The following is a 20891-nucleotide window of genomic DNA, read 5'->3' on the forward strand; positions in this document are numbered from 1 at the left end:
GATATCTGTTTGAGTCCTTGCTTTCAACACTTTTGCATATATAACTAGAAGTGGAATTGCTGGATCATATGGTCATTCTCTTTTGAATTTTTTTAAGAACTGCCATATTGTTTCCCACAGCTGCTGCACCACTTTATATTCCTACTGGCAATGCAAAGCAATTCCACTGTCTCCACATTCTCACCAACACTTGTTATTTTATTTTATTTTTTTGGTTTTGCTTTGTTTCTTTTTGATAATAACTTTTTTAAATGGGTATGAAGTGGTATTTCATTGTGGTTTTGATTTACATTTCTCTAATGATTAGTGTTGTTGGGCATCTTTTCACATGCTTATTGACCATTCAAATGTACTTTAAAAAAGTATCTTTGACTAAGACCTCTACCTTCTCTTTATTCTTTCCCTTAATGAACCTCTTCTCTCTATTTTAGTGTTTCTAAATAGGGAGCAAAAAAACCTCTACACATATATTTGCTTTACAACGTTTTCCCTGTATAACTGAGCAAAAACCAGAAAGATAAGACACGTTTTATTTTTCCCCTAGAAAGCAGGTTTTCATTTGAAGAAATTTAGACAGAAATCACCCAGCAATAATTTTGAATGTAATGATTTTTGTATATGGTGTGAGATGAGGGTCTGATTTCATTCTTCTGCCTGTGGATATCCAGTTTTCCCACCACCGTTTGTTAAAGAGACTGTCCTTTCCCCCATTGTGTGTTTGTGGCATCTATGTCAAAAATCAATTGAGTATAAGTGTGTGGATTTATTTCTGGGCTTTGTATTCTCTTTTTGGTTTCTTCTTTTTATTTTTTTGGAGACAGAGTCTCACTCTGTCACCCAGGTTGGAGGTATATATTATTTGTACTTACGTTTTATAACCCTCCTTTTGACATGAATTATGTAATATTTCCATGTCAAATGTGTATCTAAAAATCTACATCATCATATTTGCTAGCTGTATTAAATTTCATTTTATAAGTAAATTATAATAAGTTAACCAGTTCCCTATTGTTGGACATGAGGGTTGTTTCTAGTTCTTCACTGTTAGATAAGTGTTTGAATGAAAGTCCTTGTAGCTAAGTCTTTGCTTAAGGATTTATAACTAGTGAGGCATAACACTTTTAATGTTTTTTGGTTTTTTTTTTTTGGTCGGGAATTCACCATTCATGTGCTTGGCTCATTTTTCCATTGGGGTTTTCCTAGACTTCGCTTGAAAGGATCCACTCTCTTAATAGCCCCACAGTCTAGCCTTTACCACTTGTTTCCTACTTTTTGGCCCCAAGAGGTGCTCTGTGAAAAACAAAAAAGATCCATGCTGAGATGAAATGAGAACTACTGTTAATTCTTAGCGTCACACTACACCGCAGCATATAGAGGCTCTAAGGAGTATTGCAGTAAAGAAGTATGTTTAATTCTGTGTTGCTCAGTTTTCCATAAATGGTCTCAACAATGGGACCTCTTTCTGTGTAATACTTAATAGTATTGGTGGAACTTTTGATCTTCAGAACATGTTCTGCCACATGGCTTTACTCAGTACTTCTGACTGGGAGAATTTATCTTACACCAAAATTTTTGGTGGCCATGTTGATTTGCCCACTCTATGCCTTAAGTTCCCAGTTGATTAAAAAAAATAGGGATTAAAAATACCAAAGGAGAAACCAAAGCTTTAATTCTAATGTAGCTCTTTATAGGGTTAATCAGTAAATGATGTGGCTAATACAGAAACCAGGATAGACTTCGCAGTTTATTGTAATTTAACTACTAATATTTTAAATTCAATTTTCTTTTTATTGTAATGTGTCCAGTTCCCCAATTTACATGTATACTTTTTACTCTAGATCATGATTACTTTTATGTTTACTGTTTAACAGAGTCTTAGCAGCACATAGCCTATTACTTTCCAAATATGACATAATAAATTGAATGATAGACCTGAGTCCCTCCCCCACCCCCCACCCTCCATCTTTTTTCCTTAGGAAGAGGCTCTGCGTCGCCAGCGGGAGCAAGAAATTGCATTAAGGCGACAGCGAGAAGAGGAAGAAAGACAGCAGCAAGAAGAAGCTCTTAGAAGACTGGAAGAGAGGAGAAGAGAAGAGGAAGAAAGGCGGAAGCAGGAAGAATTGTTACGCAAACAGGTGACCAGATGGTTTTCTCTTCTATTGTTCCTTTGAAGCTGGGAATTAGTGATTTAGAAAATACTAGGACATTAAGATAACCTATCTAAAATTTTTTCAGGTTGCTGAAAATTACCAAAAGAAACCTAACTGGCTCTTACTACTTCTGTCTAAATTTCTTCAAATGAAAACCTGTTTTCTAGAGGAAAAATAAAATTTGTCTTATCTTTCTGGTTTTTGCTAAACTATATAGTGGAAATGTTGTAAAATACATGGTTTTTTTTAAAGCAAGTTTCAGACTGAAGCAGAATAGTAGTACAACAAATTCCCATAAATCACCCAGCAATAATTTCTTTTTCTTTTTCTTTTTTTTTTCTTCCTGACACAAGTCTCACTTTGTGGCCCAGGCTGGAGTGCAGTGGCGTGATCTCGGCTCACTGCAAGCTCTACCTCCTGGGTTCATGCCGTTCTCCTGCTTCAGCCTCCCGAGTAGCTGGGACTACAGGTGCCCACCACCTCTCCCGGCTAATTTTTTGTATTTTTAGTAGAGACGGGGTTTCACCTTGTTAGCCAGGATTATCTCAATCTCCTGACCTCGTGATCTGCCCGCCTCAGCCTCCCAAAGTGCTGAGATTACAGGCGTGAGCCACTGCGCCCGGCCATCACCCAGCAATAATTTCTAACGTAATGATTTTCATGTATGGTATGAGATGAGGCTCTGATTTCATTCTTCTGCCTATGAATATCTAGTTTTCCCACCACCATTTATTAAAGAGACTGTTCTTTCCCCATTGTGTGTTTTTGGCATCTATGTCAGTGAGCATAAATGTGTAGATTTATTTCTGGGCTTTATATTCTCTTATTGCCTTTTTTTTTTTTTTTTTGAGATCAAGAGCCTCACTCTGCTGCCCAGGCTGGAGTGCAGTGGCGCCATCTCGGCTCACTGCAACCTCCACCTCCCCAGCTCAAGCGATTCTCGTGTCTAAGCCTCCCAAGTACCTGGGACTACAGGCAAGCATCACCACGTCCGGCTAATTTTTTTGTGTTTTTAGTAGAGGCGGGGTTTTGCCTTGTTGGCCGGTCTGGTCTCAATTCCTGGCCTCAGATGATCTGCCTGCCTCGGCCTCCCAAATGCTGGGATTACAGGTGTGTCTTTTTGCTTTCTTGACAGTGTTCTTTGAAACATGTAAATTTTTCACTTTAATAATGTCCAATTTATCTTTTTTATTTTATTTTATTTTTTATTTACTTACTTACTTTCTTATTTTAAGACACAGTCTCGCTCTGTTGCCTAGGCTGGAGCGCAGTGGTGCGATCTTGGCTCACTGTAGCCTCTGCCTCCCAGGTTCAGGCAGTTCTGCCTCAGCCTCCCGAGTAGCTGGGACTACAGGCATGTGCTGCCACGCTTGGCTAATTTTTGTATTTTTGATAGAGATGGGGTTTCGTCATGTTGGCCGGGCTGGTCTTGACCTCCTAACCTCAGGTGATCTCTCACCTTGGCCTCCTAAAGTGTTGGGGTACAGACATGAGCCACCGCGCCTGGCCAATAATGTCCAATTTATTTTTTTCTTACAAGTTGTATACTTTTAGCCCTTACTTTTAGGTTTGGATTCCTTATATTCTCAGTACATGTTCTTTGTTAGATAAATGTTGTGCATACTTTCCTCCAGGCTATAGCATGTCTATTTATTTTCCTAGGGGATCTTTTGATAAGTACAGATTTTTAATTTTGATGAAATCCTATTACATTTGTCTTTTATTAGTGTTTTTTTGTTTCTATATAAGAACTATTTGCCAGCCTACAGATTATTAAAATATCTCCTGTATTTTTTTAAAGCTTTATAGTTTTGGTTTTACAAATAGTTAGAATTGTTTTTTCTGTATGATATGAGGTATGAGTTGTTCCAGTGCCTGTTTTTGCAAAGTCTTTACTTTTTCTATTGAATTTTTGGTGCTTTTGTCAAAGTCAATTGTATAAAATTTTTTTTTTTTTTTTACTGGACTCTTCCCTTTTGTTCCACTGATAAGTTTGCCTGTCCTTAAACGAGTATGCACTATTCGATTACTACTGTAGCTTTATAGTAACTACAAGTAAGTCAAATATGTCTTCGAGCTTTGCCTTTTTATTCAAGACTGCTGACTAAGATCTTTTCCCTTCCTATTAAAATTTAAAATTATCTTCTTAATTTCTGTATAAGTAAAAGCCTACTGTGATTATGATTTGGATTGTGTGGAATCTAAATTGAAGAGAATTCACATTTTAAGATATACTGAGTCTTCCAGGCAATGAACATGGTATATCTTTCCATTTATTTATGTTTTCCTTGTTTTTTTCTCAGTGCCATTTAGTTTTCATTATACAGGTTATGTACATCTTTTAAAAATTGAGTTTTTTCTTTTTTGCTATTATAAATGGAATTTTAAAAGTTTATTTTCCCGCAGGTCAGGTGTGGTGGCTCATGCCTGTAATCCCAGCACTTTGGGAGGCCAAGGCAGGCGGATCACGAGGTCAGAAGTTCGAGACCAGCCTGGCCAACAGGGCGAAACCCTGTGTCTACTAAAAATACAAAAATTAGCTGGGCGTGGTATCGCGCTCCTATAATCCCAGTTACTTGGGTTGCTGAGGCAGGAGAATTGCTTGAACCTGGGAGGCAGAGGTTGCAGTGAGCTGAGATGGCATCCCTGCATTCCAGCCTGGGCGACAGGGCAAGACTCCGTCTCAGCGGGGGAACTGTTTATTTTCCAGTTCTATATGGAAATGGAATTGATTGGTTTTCATATATAGATCTTATATTCTGACACTTTGTGAAACTCAACTTACTACCTCTAATAGTACTTTTGTTGATTCCTCAGGATTTTCTATGGAATCTTATTGATAAATGGGAGCAGTTTTAATTCTTCCTTTCCAACCTTGGATAGAAGTGGTTAAAATGGATAATAGCCTTATTTCCAGTATTAGGGAGAAAATGTCCAGTATTTCACCATTAAATATGTTGATCGTTTTTCATAGGTATCCATTATCCAACTGAAGAAGTTTCTTTCCACTCCTAGTTTACTGAAGGTTTTTCAATGAATAGATATTGAGGTTGTAAAATGCTTTATCTGCGTTGATTGATAATCATTTACTTTTTTCATTCTGCTCATATAGTGAATTATTAATAATTAATATTAATAACAGTTATTAATAACTATTGATAACTGAGTTTTGAAGGTTAAGCCAACTTTGTGTTCCTGGATTACCACCCTACTTGATACATATGTTAACCTAATTTGGTACTGTTTTGTTAAGAATATTTACATCTATGTTCATGAGGGAGAGAGAGGTCTATAATTTCCTTTCTCTTTTTCCTTTCTTTTCTTGGCTCACTACAGCCTCGACCTCCCATGCTCAATCAAGCCTCCCACCTCAGCTGCCTTAGTAGCTTGGGCCACAGGCGCATGCCACCACACCTGGCTAATTTTTTTATTTTTCGTGGAGATATGGTTTCTTGCCGTGTTGCCCAGGCTGGTCTTGAATTCCTGGACTCAAGCAGTTTTCTTGTCTTGGCCTTCTAAAGTGGTAGGATTAGAGGAGTGAGCCACCACACCTGACCTATAATTTTCTTGTAATGCTTTTGTCCCCTTTTGGTGTTAGGTTTATACTGGCCTCTTAAATTAGAATGTGATACTTTCATTGTTTTCTGAAAAAGTTTGTATAAGATTAGAATTATTTCTTCATTGAATACAGGCATACCTCATTTTGTTGTGCTTCACTTTCTTGTGCTTTGCACGTATTTCATTTATTACAAATTGGAGGGCTTGTGGCAGCCCTGCATCGACCAAGTCTGTTGGCCAGCAGCGTGTGCTCACTTTGTCTCTGTGTGACACTTTGGTAATTCTTGCAATGTTTCAGATTTTTTTTACTGTTATATCTGTTACGGTAATCTGTAATAAGTGAGTTTTGATGTCATTATTGAAATTGTTGTGGAGTGCCATGAACTGTGCCCACATAAGGCAGCAAACTTAATCCATACCTATTGTGTATGTTCTGACTACTGACTGGCTATTCCCTGTCTCTCTTCCTCTCCTTGGACCTCCCTATTCACTGAGTCACATCATTATTGAAATTAGACTGATTAATAACCCTATAGTGGCCTCTAAGGGTTCAAGTGAAAGGAAGAGTCATGTCTCACACTTTAAATTGAATGCTAGAAATGATTAAGCTTAGTGAGGAAGGCATGTCAGAAACCAAGATAGGCCAAAGGCTAGGACCCCCTATGCCAGTTAGCTAAGTTGTAAATGCAAAGGAAAAGTTATTGAAGAAAATTAAAAGTGCTACTCCAGTGAACACATGAATGACAAGAAAGCGAAACAGCCTTATTGCTGATATGAGGTAGTTTTAGTGGTCTGGATAGAAGATCAGACCAGCTGCAATGTTCCCTTAGGCCAAAGCCTAATCCAGAACAAGGCCTTAAAACTCTCTTCGATTCTGTGAAAGCCAAGAGAGGTGATGAAGCTGAAGAAGAAAAGTTTGAAGCTAGCAGAGGTTGGTTCATGAAGTTTAAGGAAAGAAGCCATTTCCATAACATAAAAGCACAAGGTGAAGCAGCTAGTGCTGATGTAGAAGCTGCAGCAAGTTATCCAGAAGCCCTACTTAAGATCATTGATGAAGGTGGCTGCACTAAGCAACAGATTTTCAGTATAGATGAAACAGCCTTCTAATAGAAGAAGATATTGTCTAGGACTTTCATAGCTAGATTGGAGAAGTCAGTGCCTGGCTTCAAAGCTTTAAAGGACAGGCTGACTCTCTTGTTAGGGGCTAATGCAGCTGGTGACTTAAAGTTGAAGCCCATGCTTATTTACCATTTGAAAATCCTAGGGTCTTTAAGAATTATACTAAACCTACTTTGCCTGTACCGTATAAATGGAACAGCAAAGCCTGGATGATAGCACATCTGTTTACAGTGTGGTGTATTGAATATTTTAAACTCACCGTTGAAGACCTACTGCTCCTTTCAAAATATTTCTGCTCTTTGACAATGCCGCGAGTCATCCAAGAGCTCTGATGGAGATGTACAAGGAAATTAATGTTGTTTTCATCCGTGCCAATATTCATTCTGCAGCCTATGGATCAAGGATTAATTTTGATGTTCAAGTGTCATTATTTAAGAAATAATGCTCTGTGTACCATGGGTAGTGATTCCTCTGATGGATCTGGGCAAAGTAAATTGAAAACCTTCTGGAAAGGATTCACCATTCCAGATGCCATTAAAGAACATTAGTGATTCATGAGAGGAAGTCAAAATGTCACCATTAACAGGAGTTTGGAAAAAGTTGATTCCCACCCTCCTGGATGACCGTGAGGGGTTCAAGACTTCAGTGGAGGAAGTAACTGCAGATGTGGTGGAAATAGCAAGAGAACTAGAATCAGAAGTAGAGCCTGAAGATGTGACTGAATTGCTATAATCTCGTGGTAAAGTTTGAATGTGTCAGCAGTTGCTTCTTATGGAGTCAGCTACTTTCCATAAGCGAAGAAAGTGGTTTCTTAAGATGGCATCTACACCTGGTGAAGATGTCGTGAACATTGTTGAAATGACAACAAAGGATTTAGAATGTTACATAAACTTAGTTGATAAAGCAGTGACAGGGTTTGAGAGATTGACTCCAGTTTTTTTTTTTTAATTAAGTTTTAGTGTACATGTGCATAATGTGCAGATTTGTTACATAGGTATACGTGTGCCACGTTGGTTTGCTGCACCCATCAACTCATCATTTACATTAGGTATTTCTCCTAATGCTATCCCTCCCCCAGCCCCCCACCCCCCAACAGGCCCTGGTGTGTGATGTTCCCTGCCCTGTGTCCACGGGTTGTCATTGTTCAACTTCCACCTGTGAGTGAGAACATGTGGTGTTTGGTTTTCTGTCCTTGTGACAGTTTGCTTAGAATGATGATTTCCAGCTTCATCCATGTCCCTGCAAAGGACATGAACTCATCCTTTTTTATGGCTGCATAGTATTCTATGGTGTATATATACCACATTTTCTTAATCCAGTCTGTCATTGATGGACATTTGGGTTGGTTCTAAGTCTTTGCTATTGTGAATAGTGCCACAATAAACATACGTGTGCATGTGTCTTTATAGTAGCATGATTTATAATCCTTTGGGTATATACCCAGTAATGGGATCACTGGGTCAAATGGTATTTCTAGTTCTGGATCCTTGAGGAATTGCCACACTGTCTTCCACAATGGTTAAACTAATTTACACTCCCACCAGCAGTGTAAAAGTGTTCCTATTTCTCCACATCCTCTCTAGCATGTTGTTTCCCTGACTTTTTAATGATTGCCGTTCTAACTGGCATGAGATGGTATCTCATTGTGGTTTTGATTTGCATTTCTGTGATGATCAGTGATAATGGGCATTTTTTCTTTTGCATAAATGTCTTGTTTTGAGAAGTGTACAAAAGCCAAAATAGACAAACGAGTTCTAATTAAACAGCTTCTGCCCAGCTAAAGAAACTGCCATCAGAGTGAACAGGCATCCTACAGAATGGTAGAAAATCTGTGCAGTCTACCCATCTGACAAAGGGCTAATATCCAGAACCTACAAAGAACTTAAACAAATTTACAAGAAAAAACAACCCCATCAAAAAGTGGGCAAAGGATATGATTGACTCCAATTTTGAAAGAAGTTCTACCCTAGATAAAATGCTATCAAACAGCATCACGTACTGCAGAAAAATCTTTCGTAGAAATTAGAGTCAGTCAATGCAGCAAACTTCACTGATGTCTTATTTTAAGAAATTGCTGCAGTCATCCCAGCCTTCAGCAACCACCACCCTGATCAGCAGCCACCACCCTGATCAGCAGCCATCAACATCAAGCCAAGACCATCAAAAAAGAATACAACTCTCTGAAAGCTCAGGTGATTGTTGCATTTTTTAAGCAACAGATTTTCAATGTAGGTGAAACAGCCTTCTAATAAAAGAAGAGATCATCTAGGACTGTCATAGCTAGAGAGGAGAAGTTAGTACCTGGTTTCCAAGCCTCGAAAGGACAGGCTGACTCTCTTGTTAAGGGCTAATGCAGCTGGTGACTAAGTTGAAGCCAGTGCTCATTTATCATTTTGAAAATCCTAGGGATTTTCAAGGTATAGACATTATTTTTTAAGACATAATGCGGTTGAACACCTAATAGACTACTTTAGAGTATAAACATTTATATGCACCGGGAAACCAAAAGTTTCGTACAACTTGCTTTATTGCAGTCTTCACTCTATTGCAGTAGCCTGGTACTGAACCTGCAGTATCTTCGAGGCCTGCTTGTTTTTGATAGAGTTCACCATTGAGACCATCAGAGCTTAGTGTTTTCTTTGTGGAGAGATTTTTTATAAAGTTCAGTTTCTTTGAATTATGTGGCTAATCAGGTTGTCTTGTCAGTGTTTGTAATCTGTGTCCTTTTAACAAAGTTGTCAAATTCAATAGCACAGTTTTATTCATTGTTATTCTTTTTATGTTTGTTTGGTCTGTAGCAATAGTCCTCCTTTTATTCTGCATATTGGTAGTTTGTGTTCCGTTTATCAATCTTTTGAAAGATTGAACAAAGAACCAACTTTTGACTTTGTTACTTATTTATCTTTTCATTGATTCCTGCCACACAGCTGTTTTCTGTCTTCTACTTTGAGTTGAATTTGCGTGTCTTTTTCTAGTTTCTTAAGACAAAAATTTAGAGAATAAAATTTAAACCTTTCTTCCTTTTTAATAAATACTTGTAAAGCAACATTTCTTTCTGAGCACTTCTTTAATTACATGTCACAATTTTTAGTATGTTGCATTTTTATTATTTAAAGTACTTTTGAATTTTTTTTGTAATTTCCACTTTGGCTTATGAGTTATTTGAGAATGGGTTATTTAATTTCCAAGTATTTAGGAGCCTTTTCCAGGTAATCTTATTTATATTCTTTTTTTTTTTTTTTTTTTTTTTTTTGAGACAGGGCCTCGTTCTGTCATCTGGGCTGGAGTACAGTGGTATGGTCACAGCTCATTGCAGCCTTTACCTCCCTGGGCTCAGGTGATCCTCTAACCTAAGTCTCCTGAGTAGATGGGACCACAGATGTATGCCACTACACCTGGTTAATTTTTGTATTTTTTGAAGACATAGGGTTTTGCCATGTTTCCCAGGCTGGTCTTGAATTCCCAGGCTCAAGCAATCAGCCCTCCTTGGTCTCCCAAAGTTCTGGGATTACAGGCTTGAGCCATGGTGCCTAGCCCCTTACTTATATTTAGTTCTAACTTAGTTTTATGTTGTAGTCAGAGAACATAATCTGTAAGATCCCAATTTTTAAAAATGTATTGACCCCTTTTGGTTCAGTATATGGCTTGTCTTGGTGAATTATTCCATGTGCATTTGTGGGTGGTTGGTTTGTTTGTTTGTTTGTTTGTTTGTTTGAGTCCAGGTCTCACTCTGTTGCCCACAGTGAAGTGCAGTGGTGTGATCATAGCTCACTGCAGCCTAGAACTCCTTGTCTCAAGCTATTCTCCCACTTCAGCCTCCAGAGTAGCTGGAACTACAAGCATATACCACCATGCATGGCTAATTTTTTAAAAAGTTTTTATAGAGGCGGAGTCTTGGCTGGTCTGATGGTAGTGAGTTATCAGAATTTATTAAAATTATTAGTGTCACTGAAGTTAGTATATAACCCCCCCACTATTAATCTAACTACTTTTTTTAAAAAGGAAAAACATTTAAAAATATATAGAGTGTGTAGAGATGGGGTCTTGCTATATTGCCCAGGCTGGTCTTGAATTCCTGGCCTCAAACAATCCTCCTGCCTCAGCCCCCCAAAGTGCTAGAGTTGTAGGCAGGACCTACCAAGCCTGGCCGCCTACATTTGTAAAGAATCCATATTTCTCCATTGTTGAGTGTAGTGTTTCATGAATGACAATTAGGTCAGGGTGGCTGATAACATTTAAATATTTTATATCCTTACTTAATTTTTATCTAGTTGTCATATTGATTCCTGGGAGAGATGCTAAACTTTTTTCAAAATTAGCCATGCATTTTCATCTTAAGAAAACAGATGCTAAAATCTGAAACTGCAGTTTTTGATTTGTTCATTTCTCCCTTTAGATATTAGTATTTGCTCTTGTGTCTTGAGGCTCTGTTATTACTCGCATATACATTTATATAGTTCTGTCTTCTTAGTGAACCTTTTATTGTTACGAAATGTTCCTATTTACCTCTGATTGTATTCCTTGTCTTAAAGTCTATTAAATTGATGTTAAGGTTGCCATTCTAGTTGTCTTTGGTGTTTGCATGGTATATATTTTTTCATTATTCCATTTTTGTGTATATCTAGTGATTTTTATAATAAAAAAATTGTATAAGGAACATTCTGAATGGTAGATTATAGAGATTATGCATTCTGGTTTGTCCCTTTAAAGAGAGAGTTTAGTTCTGGCTGGCACTTACCTTGATGAATTCAGTCTTCAGCATTGTACCACACTCATGGTAGAACAGCAGAAATCTCTAATCTCAGTTACTGAGTTTTTCCAGCTTCCAGCTGCACCTTTTAGCTTGATCCCGAGGTCTACTTCATGCCTGTAGTTTGTGAGCCAGCCAAGGATTTCTGCAGATTGGGGGCTCATCTCTTTTCTGGTTCCCTTCCTTCTGATGGTCCCCCTTCCAGATTTTCCCCCAGGTTAATGTCTGCTTGTCTATCCCAGAACTCTCTCTTTAGACCAACAGAACTGCTAGTAATGCTTCGAGTCCCTTGCTGGTGAATGGGGGAGTGCCCTTAGGCAAAACATAAATAAAAATCTTACATGTATTTTTTCAACGGTATGCTTTTTGATTAATAGACAGTTGGCGGGTGGGGAAGGGTATACTCTTCTTTGATTTCTGTCTGGTGTTTGTTTGTTTTTATTGACGGTATCCCACTCTGTCACCCAGGCTGGAGTGCAGTGGTGTGATTATAACTCACTACAACCTTGTATTCCTGGGCTCAAGCGATCCTCCTGTCTCAGCCTCTCAGGTACCTGGGACTGCAGGCACATGCCCCATGCCTGGCTAATTTTTACTTTATGTTTTTGGAGACAGGGGTCTCACTGTATTGCCCAGTGTGGTCTCAAATTCCTGGCCTCATGTGACCCTCTCGCTTCAGCTTCCTTAGTAGTTGGGATTACAGGCGCAAACCACTGGGCCTGGCTCAGTATACCTGTTCTTTTTTTTCTGTTTTTATTTCACTGGTATTTAGTTCAGCTTTTATAATTACGTGTGTGACAGTCCAACCGTGGTACTCTGTCGTTACAAGAAACTAGAACTCCCAAATCATTTTATTTTAATGTTTAAGAACATAGTTTTTTTTATTGATAGACTTTATTTTTAGAACAGTATTAGATTTTCAGAGAAACTGGGAATATAATACATAGAGCTTCCATATTTCCCCTTGCACACAGTTTCTCCTACTATTAATATCTTACATGAGTATGGTACATTTGTTACAACTGATAAACCAGTACTGATGGCATTATTATTAACTAACATCCATTGTTTATTGAGATTTTTAAAGCTTTTCCCTAATGTCCTTTTTCTGTTCCAGGATTCCATTCAGAATATCATATTAGCTGGGCACAGTGGCTAACACTTGTAATCCCCACGACTCAAGAGGCTGAGGCAGAAGGATCGCTGAGGCCAGGAGTTCGAGAACATCCTGAGCAACATAGCGAGACCCTGTCTCTACCAAAAAAAAATAATAACTTGTAAAAAAGAGAATATCATATTGCATTTAGCTGTCATGTCTCTTTAGGCCCTTCTTGGCTATGACAGTTTCTTAAACTTTCCTTGTTTTTGATGACCTTGACAGTTTTAAGAAATATTGGTTAGTATGTTATAGGGTACCCCTTGATTGGAATTTATCTGAAGTTTTTCTCATGAACTGTACTGACTCCTTGGAAGTCACTCTGTGCAGTCCACACTTAAGAATGTAGAGTTTTGCTTACTTTTGCCTGTGTTCTAAATTGAGATTTTTTCAGAAACCTGAATTCTATTAGAGATAGATAGCTTCCAAGTTAGATTGTGTGTTGATTCATTCTTTGGTTTATTCATTTAACAGTTAACAACATGTTTAGTTAATGTACTACTTGCTAGTTATTGTGCTTGTTTTCTGGTGGAGTATAAGACTTTTTGGGAAATTATTTCTGTCCTCAAGAAGCACAGCCTATGTGTGTGATGAATACACAAGAAGTAAGCGCCATCATTAGGATACTTTCAGCTCCAAAATAAAAATACCCATCTAAGGTAGCTTAAATAAATGAAATTGTTGCCTCACACTCTGAGGTGGTCTGCCCATCAGCCTGTTATACACTTGCTTCAGTGACTCAGTGAATGCTATTAAGGATTGACAGCCTTTGCGTACTCCTCCTCTGCTATTTCCTGGTGTGTTGACTTTTGAGTTCAGATGTTTCATGTCATGGTTAAGAGTTTTGGATATCACACTGTTTGCAACCTGTATCCATATAGGGAATGGTCCTTCTCTCATGCTTTCTTCCTTTTATCTGGGAAAAATTTCTTCCTTAGAGGTCTCCCAGTAGACATCTCTTTGACCCCAATTGGATCACATGGCTACCCCTAGTTACACTGGGAGCTTAAAAGCAAAATCTGACATTTTAAACCTCTGATGTGGCAGGAGGCTTTGTCTACAAGGAAGAAACCTGACAAAGGTAGTGGTTGTTGAACAGGTAGAAGCAGGAGCTGCCATAGGTGGACTAGAAGCAAATAGATAAGGACAGGGTATAGTTGACCTTAATCAAAAGGCAAAGGTGAAGTATACCTCCTAAAGGCTAGGCGAGTCTCCGAGTGGCTGACTTCTTTCTGACCTACGCTTTAGAGAATGAAGCAGAGGAATGTGATATGGGTAAGACAAAGCATTGCAGGCACAGCAGACAGACTGCACAGATGAAGGGAATTTCTTAGTGAAATGAGTTTCGCGGGGCACAATGGAATGGTTTTGAGGGAAGGAAGCAGAAGGAAAATGAGCCCAGGTGAGGGCAAATGTAGTAGATGGTGGAGGACTGCTTGAGGAGAGATGTTCTGAAGGGCCTATAAGCCACAAGGGGCAAGAGCCAGGGATGGAATTCTGTGGTCTTGGAAAGTTGCTTTGGTTCCAGAACTGGCTGATGCTTTCATGGTAATCAGCATCCTTACAAGGTATTGGTAGCTCTTAGTGCTCAGCACCCTGAAAGGCTTGCTCACCTCAGATGTTGAAGCAGTGTTTCCAGGAGACTTTCTTGCAGTTGATGGTGAGCTGCTTCGAGATCAGGGCTTTGACTGCACATGTTTAAAGTGGTAGTCCTTTAATTAAAATTTCGTCCTGTAAGCATACCAGGCCTTTGTGGCTACTATGAATATATTTTAAAAGAAAAGTTACTTCTACCTTGCGTCATCATGAACAGAGTTTCTGCTTTCTCTGTCATTTCTATAGCCATTTGACAGAAGCTTTCAAAAGTGAGTCAGATTTTTTCCCCCCACAATTAATAAAATTTTTATCTCTTTAATTTTTCCTTCTGGAAAGGAAGAGGAGGCTGCAAAATGGGCCCGGGAAGAAGAAGAAGCCCAGCGTCGATTAGAGGAGAACCGGCTGCGGATGGAAGAGGAGGCAGCCAGACTCCGGCATGAGGAAGAAGAAAGGAAGAGGAAGGAGCTGGAGGTCCAGCGGCAGAAGGAGTTAATGCGCCAGAGGCAGCAGCAGCAGGAGGCTCTCCGGAGGTTGCAGCAGCAGCAGCAGCAGCAACAACTGGCGCAGATGAAGGTAAAGCCCGAGGCATCAACCTTAGGAGCTCCTTGCTAACATTTTTTAGTTAGGTAGGTGCTGGCTGTACCAGTAGAAGTAAAACTGTACTTTCTTTCTTTTTTTTATATTAAAGTATTTGAAATTATTTATTTATTTTTGAGACTGGTACTTACTCCCATCACCCAGGCTAGAGTGCAGTGGCATGATCTTGGTTCACTGTAACCTTGACTTCCTGGGCAGCTCATATGATCCTTCCACCTCAGCTTCCCCAATAGCTGAGACTACAGGCGCGCGCCGCCACACCTAACTAGTTTTTTATATTTTTAGTAGAGATGGTGTTTCACTATGTTTCCCAGGCTTGAACTTCTGGACTCAAGCAGTCTGCTCACCTCAGCCTTCCAAAGTGCTGGGATTACAGGCATGAACCACTGTGCCCGGCACTTTATCATTGAATATTACTACTTTGGTTTTTTGATCATCAATAAGATACATAATGCACGTACTTTAAATGAGAGTGGAGTAAACAAGAGGATAGGACATGAGCAACAATTTGTTGCAGACAAAACGTGTAAATCTGTTTGGTTCGTAAATTTAATGTGGCCCAGTAAACACCGGAGTGCCTATTCTGTACCAGTTCAGCACTGCTGAGACAAAGATAAATGAGACAAGGCAGTTGCTCCCAGAGAGCTCACAAACTTAAAAATATAGTCATGTAGCCGGGCGCGGTGGCTCAAGCCTGTGATCCCAGCACTTTGGGAGGCCGAGACGGGCGGATCACGAGGTCAGGAGATCGAGACCATCCTGGCGAACACGGTGAAACCCCGTCTCTACTAAAGAAATACAAAAAACTAGCCGGGCGAGGTGGCGGGCGCCTGTAGTCCCAGCTACTCTGGAGGCTGAGGCCGGAGAATGGCGTGAACCCGGGAGGCGGAGCTTGCAGTGAGCTGAGATCCGGCCACTGCACTCCAGCCTGGGCTACAGAGCGAGACTCCGTCTCAAAAAAAAAAAAAAAAAAAAAAAAAAAATATATATATATATATATATATAGTCATGTAAACATTCATATGTGTAAATGGGAACTAGAATATAGGGCTTGAAACAGAGTTGGCCATGGGCATTTATTGAAAGTTACATTAAGAGGTGATATATACAAAGTGTTGTTTTAAGGAGGATTCAAAACTTTTTTTTTTTTTTTTTTTAATAAGGAGAAAGTGAATACTGGGTAAACACAGCCCAGTAAAGAGGCTATGTTGGTGCTGGTGTGAATGAATAGGAGAGGCCAGCAGGAGGGAGCTGGCCTGATAGCAGTCAGCAAGACTTAATTACTCTCTGGAGCTGAGGGAGGAAGGCAGAAGCTGGGGTGCCTGCCAGAATAAGTTTCAGGACTGAGAAGATAGTGGAACTGTTGATGGAATTGGAGTAATTGGGAAGGGAGGAGCAGATTTATGGCAGGTTCTGCTAACTTCATGCTGGGTCTGCAGTGAGCAGTAAGGCTTAGTGTCCCCTATCTTCAAGGAACTCACAGGTTAGACATATAAACCAGAAAGTAGAATACAGTATGGTGAATGTAGTGGGAGAGGTGGCATGGAGTCAGTCATTCTCAGAGTTCCGTCACTTGGGAACTTGTGAGATGTGCAGATTCACACCCCAGACCTATTGAATCAGAACCTCTAGGGGTAGAACTGAGAAATCTTGTATTTAAACAAACCCATGCTCTCCAAAATGTGAGAACCACTGTCCATCTGGGAAGTTTGGAAAGGATTCTTGAAAAAAAGGTAACTTCCAAACTGAGTCTGGCTTTCAGCATTTTTACTATGATATGTCTGTTTATGAGTCTCCTTGTGTTTAATCTACTCAGAAGTCATGGCACTTCCTGAATGTGTAGATTAGTGTTTTTCCATAAAGTGGAGAAGTTTTTAGCCATTATTTCTTCAGTTGTATGTTCTGTTCCTTTCTCTCTCTCCTTCAGGCACTTGAGTGATGCTTATGTTGATGTACTTCATGCACTTAGTGGTGTCTCATTTCTCTAAGGCTCTCTTCAGTTTTCTTCATGTTCTTCTCTCTGTTCTTTGTCTAATCTGTATTGATCTATCTTTAAGTTTATTTCTTTCTTTTGCCAGTTCAGATGTACTGTAGTGTACCTCTAGTGATTTTTTTTTAACTAAAAAATTTTTATATGTATTTAGGGCATACAAGTGTAGGTTTCTTAATTGCATATGTTACATAGTGGTGAAGTCCAGGCTTTTTGTGTACTTATCTCCTAAATAGTGAGCATTGTATCCAGTAGGATACTGGATTGTTCACCCCTTACTTACCTCCTATTCTCCCAGCTTTTGGGGTCTCCAGTGTCCATTATTCCACTTCATATGCCTATTTGTATCCACTGTTTAGCCCCCACTTATACGTAAGAACATGTAGTATTTGACTTTCTGTTTCTGGGTTACCTTACTTAGGATAATAGTCTCCAGTTCCATCTGTGTTGCTGTGAAAGACAAGATTTCATTCTTTTTTGTGGCTGAGTAGCATTCCATGCTTTATGTAAACACCATATTTTCTTTATCCAATCCTCCATTGATGGGCAGAGTTTTTAATTTCAGTTATTATACTCCAGAATTTCCTTTTGGTTTCTTAAAAAATGTCATCTATGTCTTTATCAGTCTTCTTTATTTGGTGTGACACTGTCATCATGCCTTCCTTTACTACTTTAGTCATAGCTTTCTTAGGTTCCCTGAAACAGCTTTTATAACATATGTGAAGTCTTTGTTAAGTCTGACATCTTGTTCATTGTCACAGGCAGTTTTTGTTGCCTGCTTTTTTCCCCAGTGTATAGGTTGTACTTTCCTGTTTCTTGCATGTCTCGTAAGTTTTTATTGGCAGCTGGACTTTTTGATAATGTCTTTTAGCAACTCTGGGTATTTCCATCCACCCCTCCCAGCTTGATTTTCTTGTTTGTTTATTTGTTTTGTGACTGGATAGATTATTTTAGTGGAGTCCAACTCTCCCCTCCTCCCCCTGACCATGTTGAAGACTTTGCTGTTGCCCATGCTGGGAGTACAGCACTGGGTGTGCCCAGAGTGACTCCGAGGTGACATTGGGTTTGGCAGGGCTCTCTTTGATTGTCTTTTCCACACTCAGCTATTTCACTCCACTTATTGCTAGCCGATTGCTCTGTTGTTCTTAACCCGTTTCCTGTTTGCCCTGAGAATATTCCTGGTGGTGCATGTGGCTGCAGCGCTGACCCTGAGGTAACTCTCGGGTTACAGTCCTAACCTTACCCCTAAATGCTTTTCAGAGAATTACATCCAAACAGCACTGATGCAGTTAGGACAGCTTGTTGGAACAGAAAACAGATGCCAAATGATCTAGAAAAAAAAAACCTGCGAGTTAGCTCTGGGTAAACGCTGCAGCTGCACATGCTGCCAGCAAATATTCTCAGGGCAGATGGGAAATGGGTTAAAATTGTCCTGGGCTGGGTGCAGTGGCTCACACCTATAATCCCAGCACTTTGGGAGGCCGAGGCTGGTGGATTGCTGGAGCTCAGGAATTCAGGACGAGCCTGAGCAACATGGTGAAACTCCATCTCTACCAAAAAAAAAAAAAAAAAAAAAAAAACTTACTCAGGCATGGTGATGTGTGCCTGTGGTCCCAGCTACCTGGGAGGCTGAGGTGGGAAGATTGCTTGAGCATGGAAGACGGAGGTTGTAGTGAGCCAAAATCACACCACTGCACTCCAACCTGGATGACGGAGTAAGACCCTGTCTCCAAAAAAAAAAAAAAAAAAAGTCCCTTGGAACATACACTGACAGACTGATCCACTTAAATTCAGGTTTCTTTGAAAAAATAGCTCCTGAGGTCTATATATGAAATTTGTTTTGACTCCAGGAGGATTTCTTCCAGTTTTCTTTAGTTTTCTCAGATAAGGTAGCAGCCTCCTACAGTTTAGCCTGTATCTCCTATGAATCTACCCGTCTCCTTCCAATTGCCTTTTACCCCAACTTCTACTGTTTCTGAAAACACCATTAGGCTTGAACTCCTCCACTATCTGTTGCAAATAAAGTCACTTCCTTTGGGAAGAAACCTGGAGCTTTCTGTTTTCTACCTGTTTCCTACACTCCTACCCTCAGACAAAAATCTCTCAGTCAGCTCTGGAAGTGGGCACAGTGGTCTGCTTTCCTCTAACATTTGCTGAAGGGTGAGCAGAATAGTAGCCTCAGGTCTCCTTGGCTTGCTTCTCCTGGTGACTTGGCCCAGCCAGCCCTATTGGTGATCACGGCCCTAGTGTTGGTGTTGCTGTGGTCAAGAGTTTCCATCCTATGAGTGGGGCTGGGCACAAGAAGAGAGCCCCCACATCAGTTGCACTTGTTTGGAACTTAGCATTTGTCACAGGTAACTGGCAGCAGGGTGAGACACACTGATGTGCTTTTCCCAGGAAGAAAGCCTACTGACTGATGACTGAGAGGAGAAGGGAGCCGTGTCTTGACTGTACCAGTCTAGAATGGAGTTTCTGTCTCATTAAGCTGAGAGGAGAGAAGGAGAGAGTAGGTCTTGGTTTAAGTATCACAAACTCTTGCTGTTCTTACTGAGTTTTAGCAAATACTCTTGAATAAACTTTTTTTTTTTTTTTTCCATTTGCTTTATGTCCTTAGGAGTATTACCAGAGACTTTATTTATTTTTTTGAGACAGGGTCTGGCTCTGCTGCCCAGGCTGGAGTGCAGTGGCACGATCTCGGCTCTCTGCAACCTCCGCCTCAGCGATCTTCCTGCCTCAGCCTCCCGAGTAGCTGGATTACAGGTGTGCGCCACCACACCCAGCTACGTTTTTTTTTATTTTTAGTAGAGATGGGGTTTTGCCATGTTGGCCAGGCTGATGTCAAACTTCTGACCTCAAGTGATCGCCTGCCTCGGCCTCCCAAAGTGCTGGGATTACAGGTGTGAGGCCCTGCTGCCAGTCAGAGAGTTTAAATGATTATTTTAAAAATGATCTTCACCAGTTTTGCCAGGGAGCAGGTCCACGCAGCTCCTCATGCTGTCATTCTGACAGTGAAACAGTTATTTCTTAAAGCAAAACCAGTGTTGAAATGTAAGGTAGCAATGTCAGGGCAGAACAAGAATATAGTTTCAAAAATCAGTGAAGGATATTAGACATTCAGGGGTCCCTGTTTTCTTTTGATTTGTCAAAAGTTTGTTCTGAGAAGCATGATTGACACACTGCAGTTCTCCTGAGTGGGCATTATAGGGTGATGGTTGGGCTGGTAAGTGTCATGAGGCAATGTTGAAAGAGTTCTGGGATATTATTTCCAATATACAAGGAAGATTTAAGGAAAATGAAAGCTATCAACAGACATAAGTCTATATAAGGAATACTTAAGTTTGGTCTGCAGTTACCTTAGAGAGCAGACCTATGAAATATGGAGTATGTACTTTGTGTGTATATATACCTAGAGAGAGAGCATGTGTGTGTGTGTGTGTGTGTGTATGTGTATATATGTGTGTGTATAGAGAGAGAAATAGAGAGTAGGGCCAGGGAGGAGGAGAGAATAAATATATATTGGCACAGCAATAGGAAGGTTCTCAGAGGTGCCCGTGAGGATAGATGGCTGTTTCTGGAGGCATTGCCTCTATTCCTGGTGCTGACTGAGTTCTGCTGAAGTGGGCTTGAAAGATTGTTTCCTGGTTATCATGGGGTGACACATCTACTGTGATATTAGACAGCATCAGTGGTTACTGGCTGCATCAGAATGATTAAAATATGCTGATTCTCCTGCCTTCCCTTCTGATCTTCTGATTGATTAGGTGTGGTGGAGCCAGGGCCTCTACATTTTTATAGGTCCCTTCAGGTTATGCTGCCAGTTTGAGATCTACTGCCTTACTTGATCTTGATAGTGCCTTCAAATGAGTCATTTCCTATGGAGAAAAAGTTAATTTTTGCTCAGTTTTGCCTCTCAACACCTCCCTCTGCACCCCTCCCCAACCCCAGGGCAGGTGCATTTTGAGAGAATTGCCCTAT

General features: G+C 40.1%; 1 protein-coding gene across 10 annotated transcripts in view; it reads left to right on the top strand.

The window, feature by feature from the left end:
* Positions 1-20891, top strand: part of LOC105473906 (GRB10 interacting GYF protein 2) — a 164072-nt gene that overhangs the window by 124340 nt on the left and 18841 nt on the right. For all 10 annotated transcript variants that reach the window (XM_071073568.1, XM_071073566.1, XM_071073567.1 and 7 more), the window contains 2 exons: positions 1977-2135; positions 14666-14902. In XM_071073568.1, the coding sequence (XP_070929669.1) occupies positions 1977-2135; positions 14666-14902 (396 nt within the window). The remainder of the gene's footprint in view (positions 1-1976; positions 2136-14665; positions 14903-20891) is intronic.

This window comes from Macaca nemestrina, chromosome 11, assembly GCF_043159975.1.
Source record: "Macaca nemestrina isolate mMacNem1 chromosome 11, mMacNem.hap1, whole genome shotgun sequence".
Classification (NCBI taxonomy): Eukaryota; Metazoa; Chordata; class Mammalia; order Primates; family Cercopithecidae; genus Macaca; species Macaca nemestrina.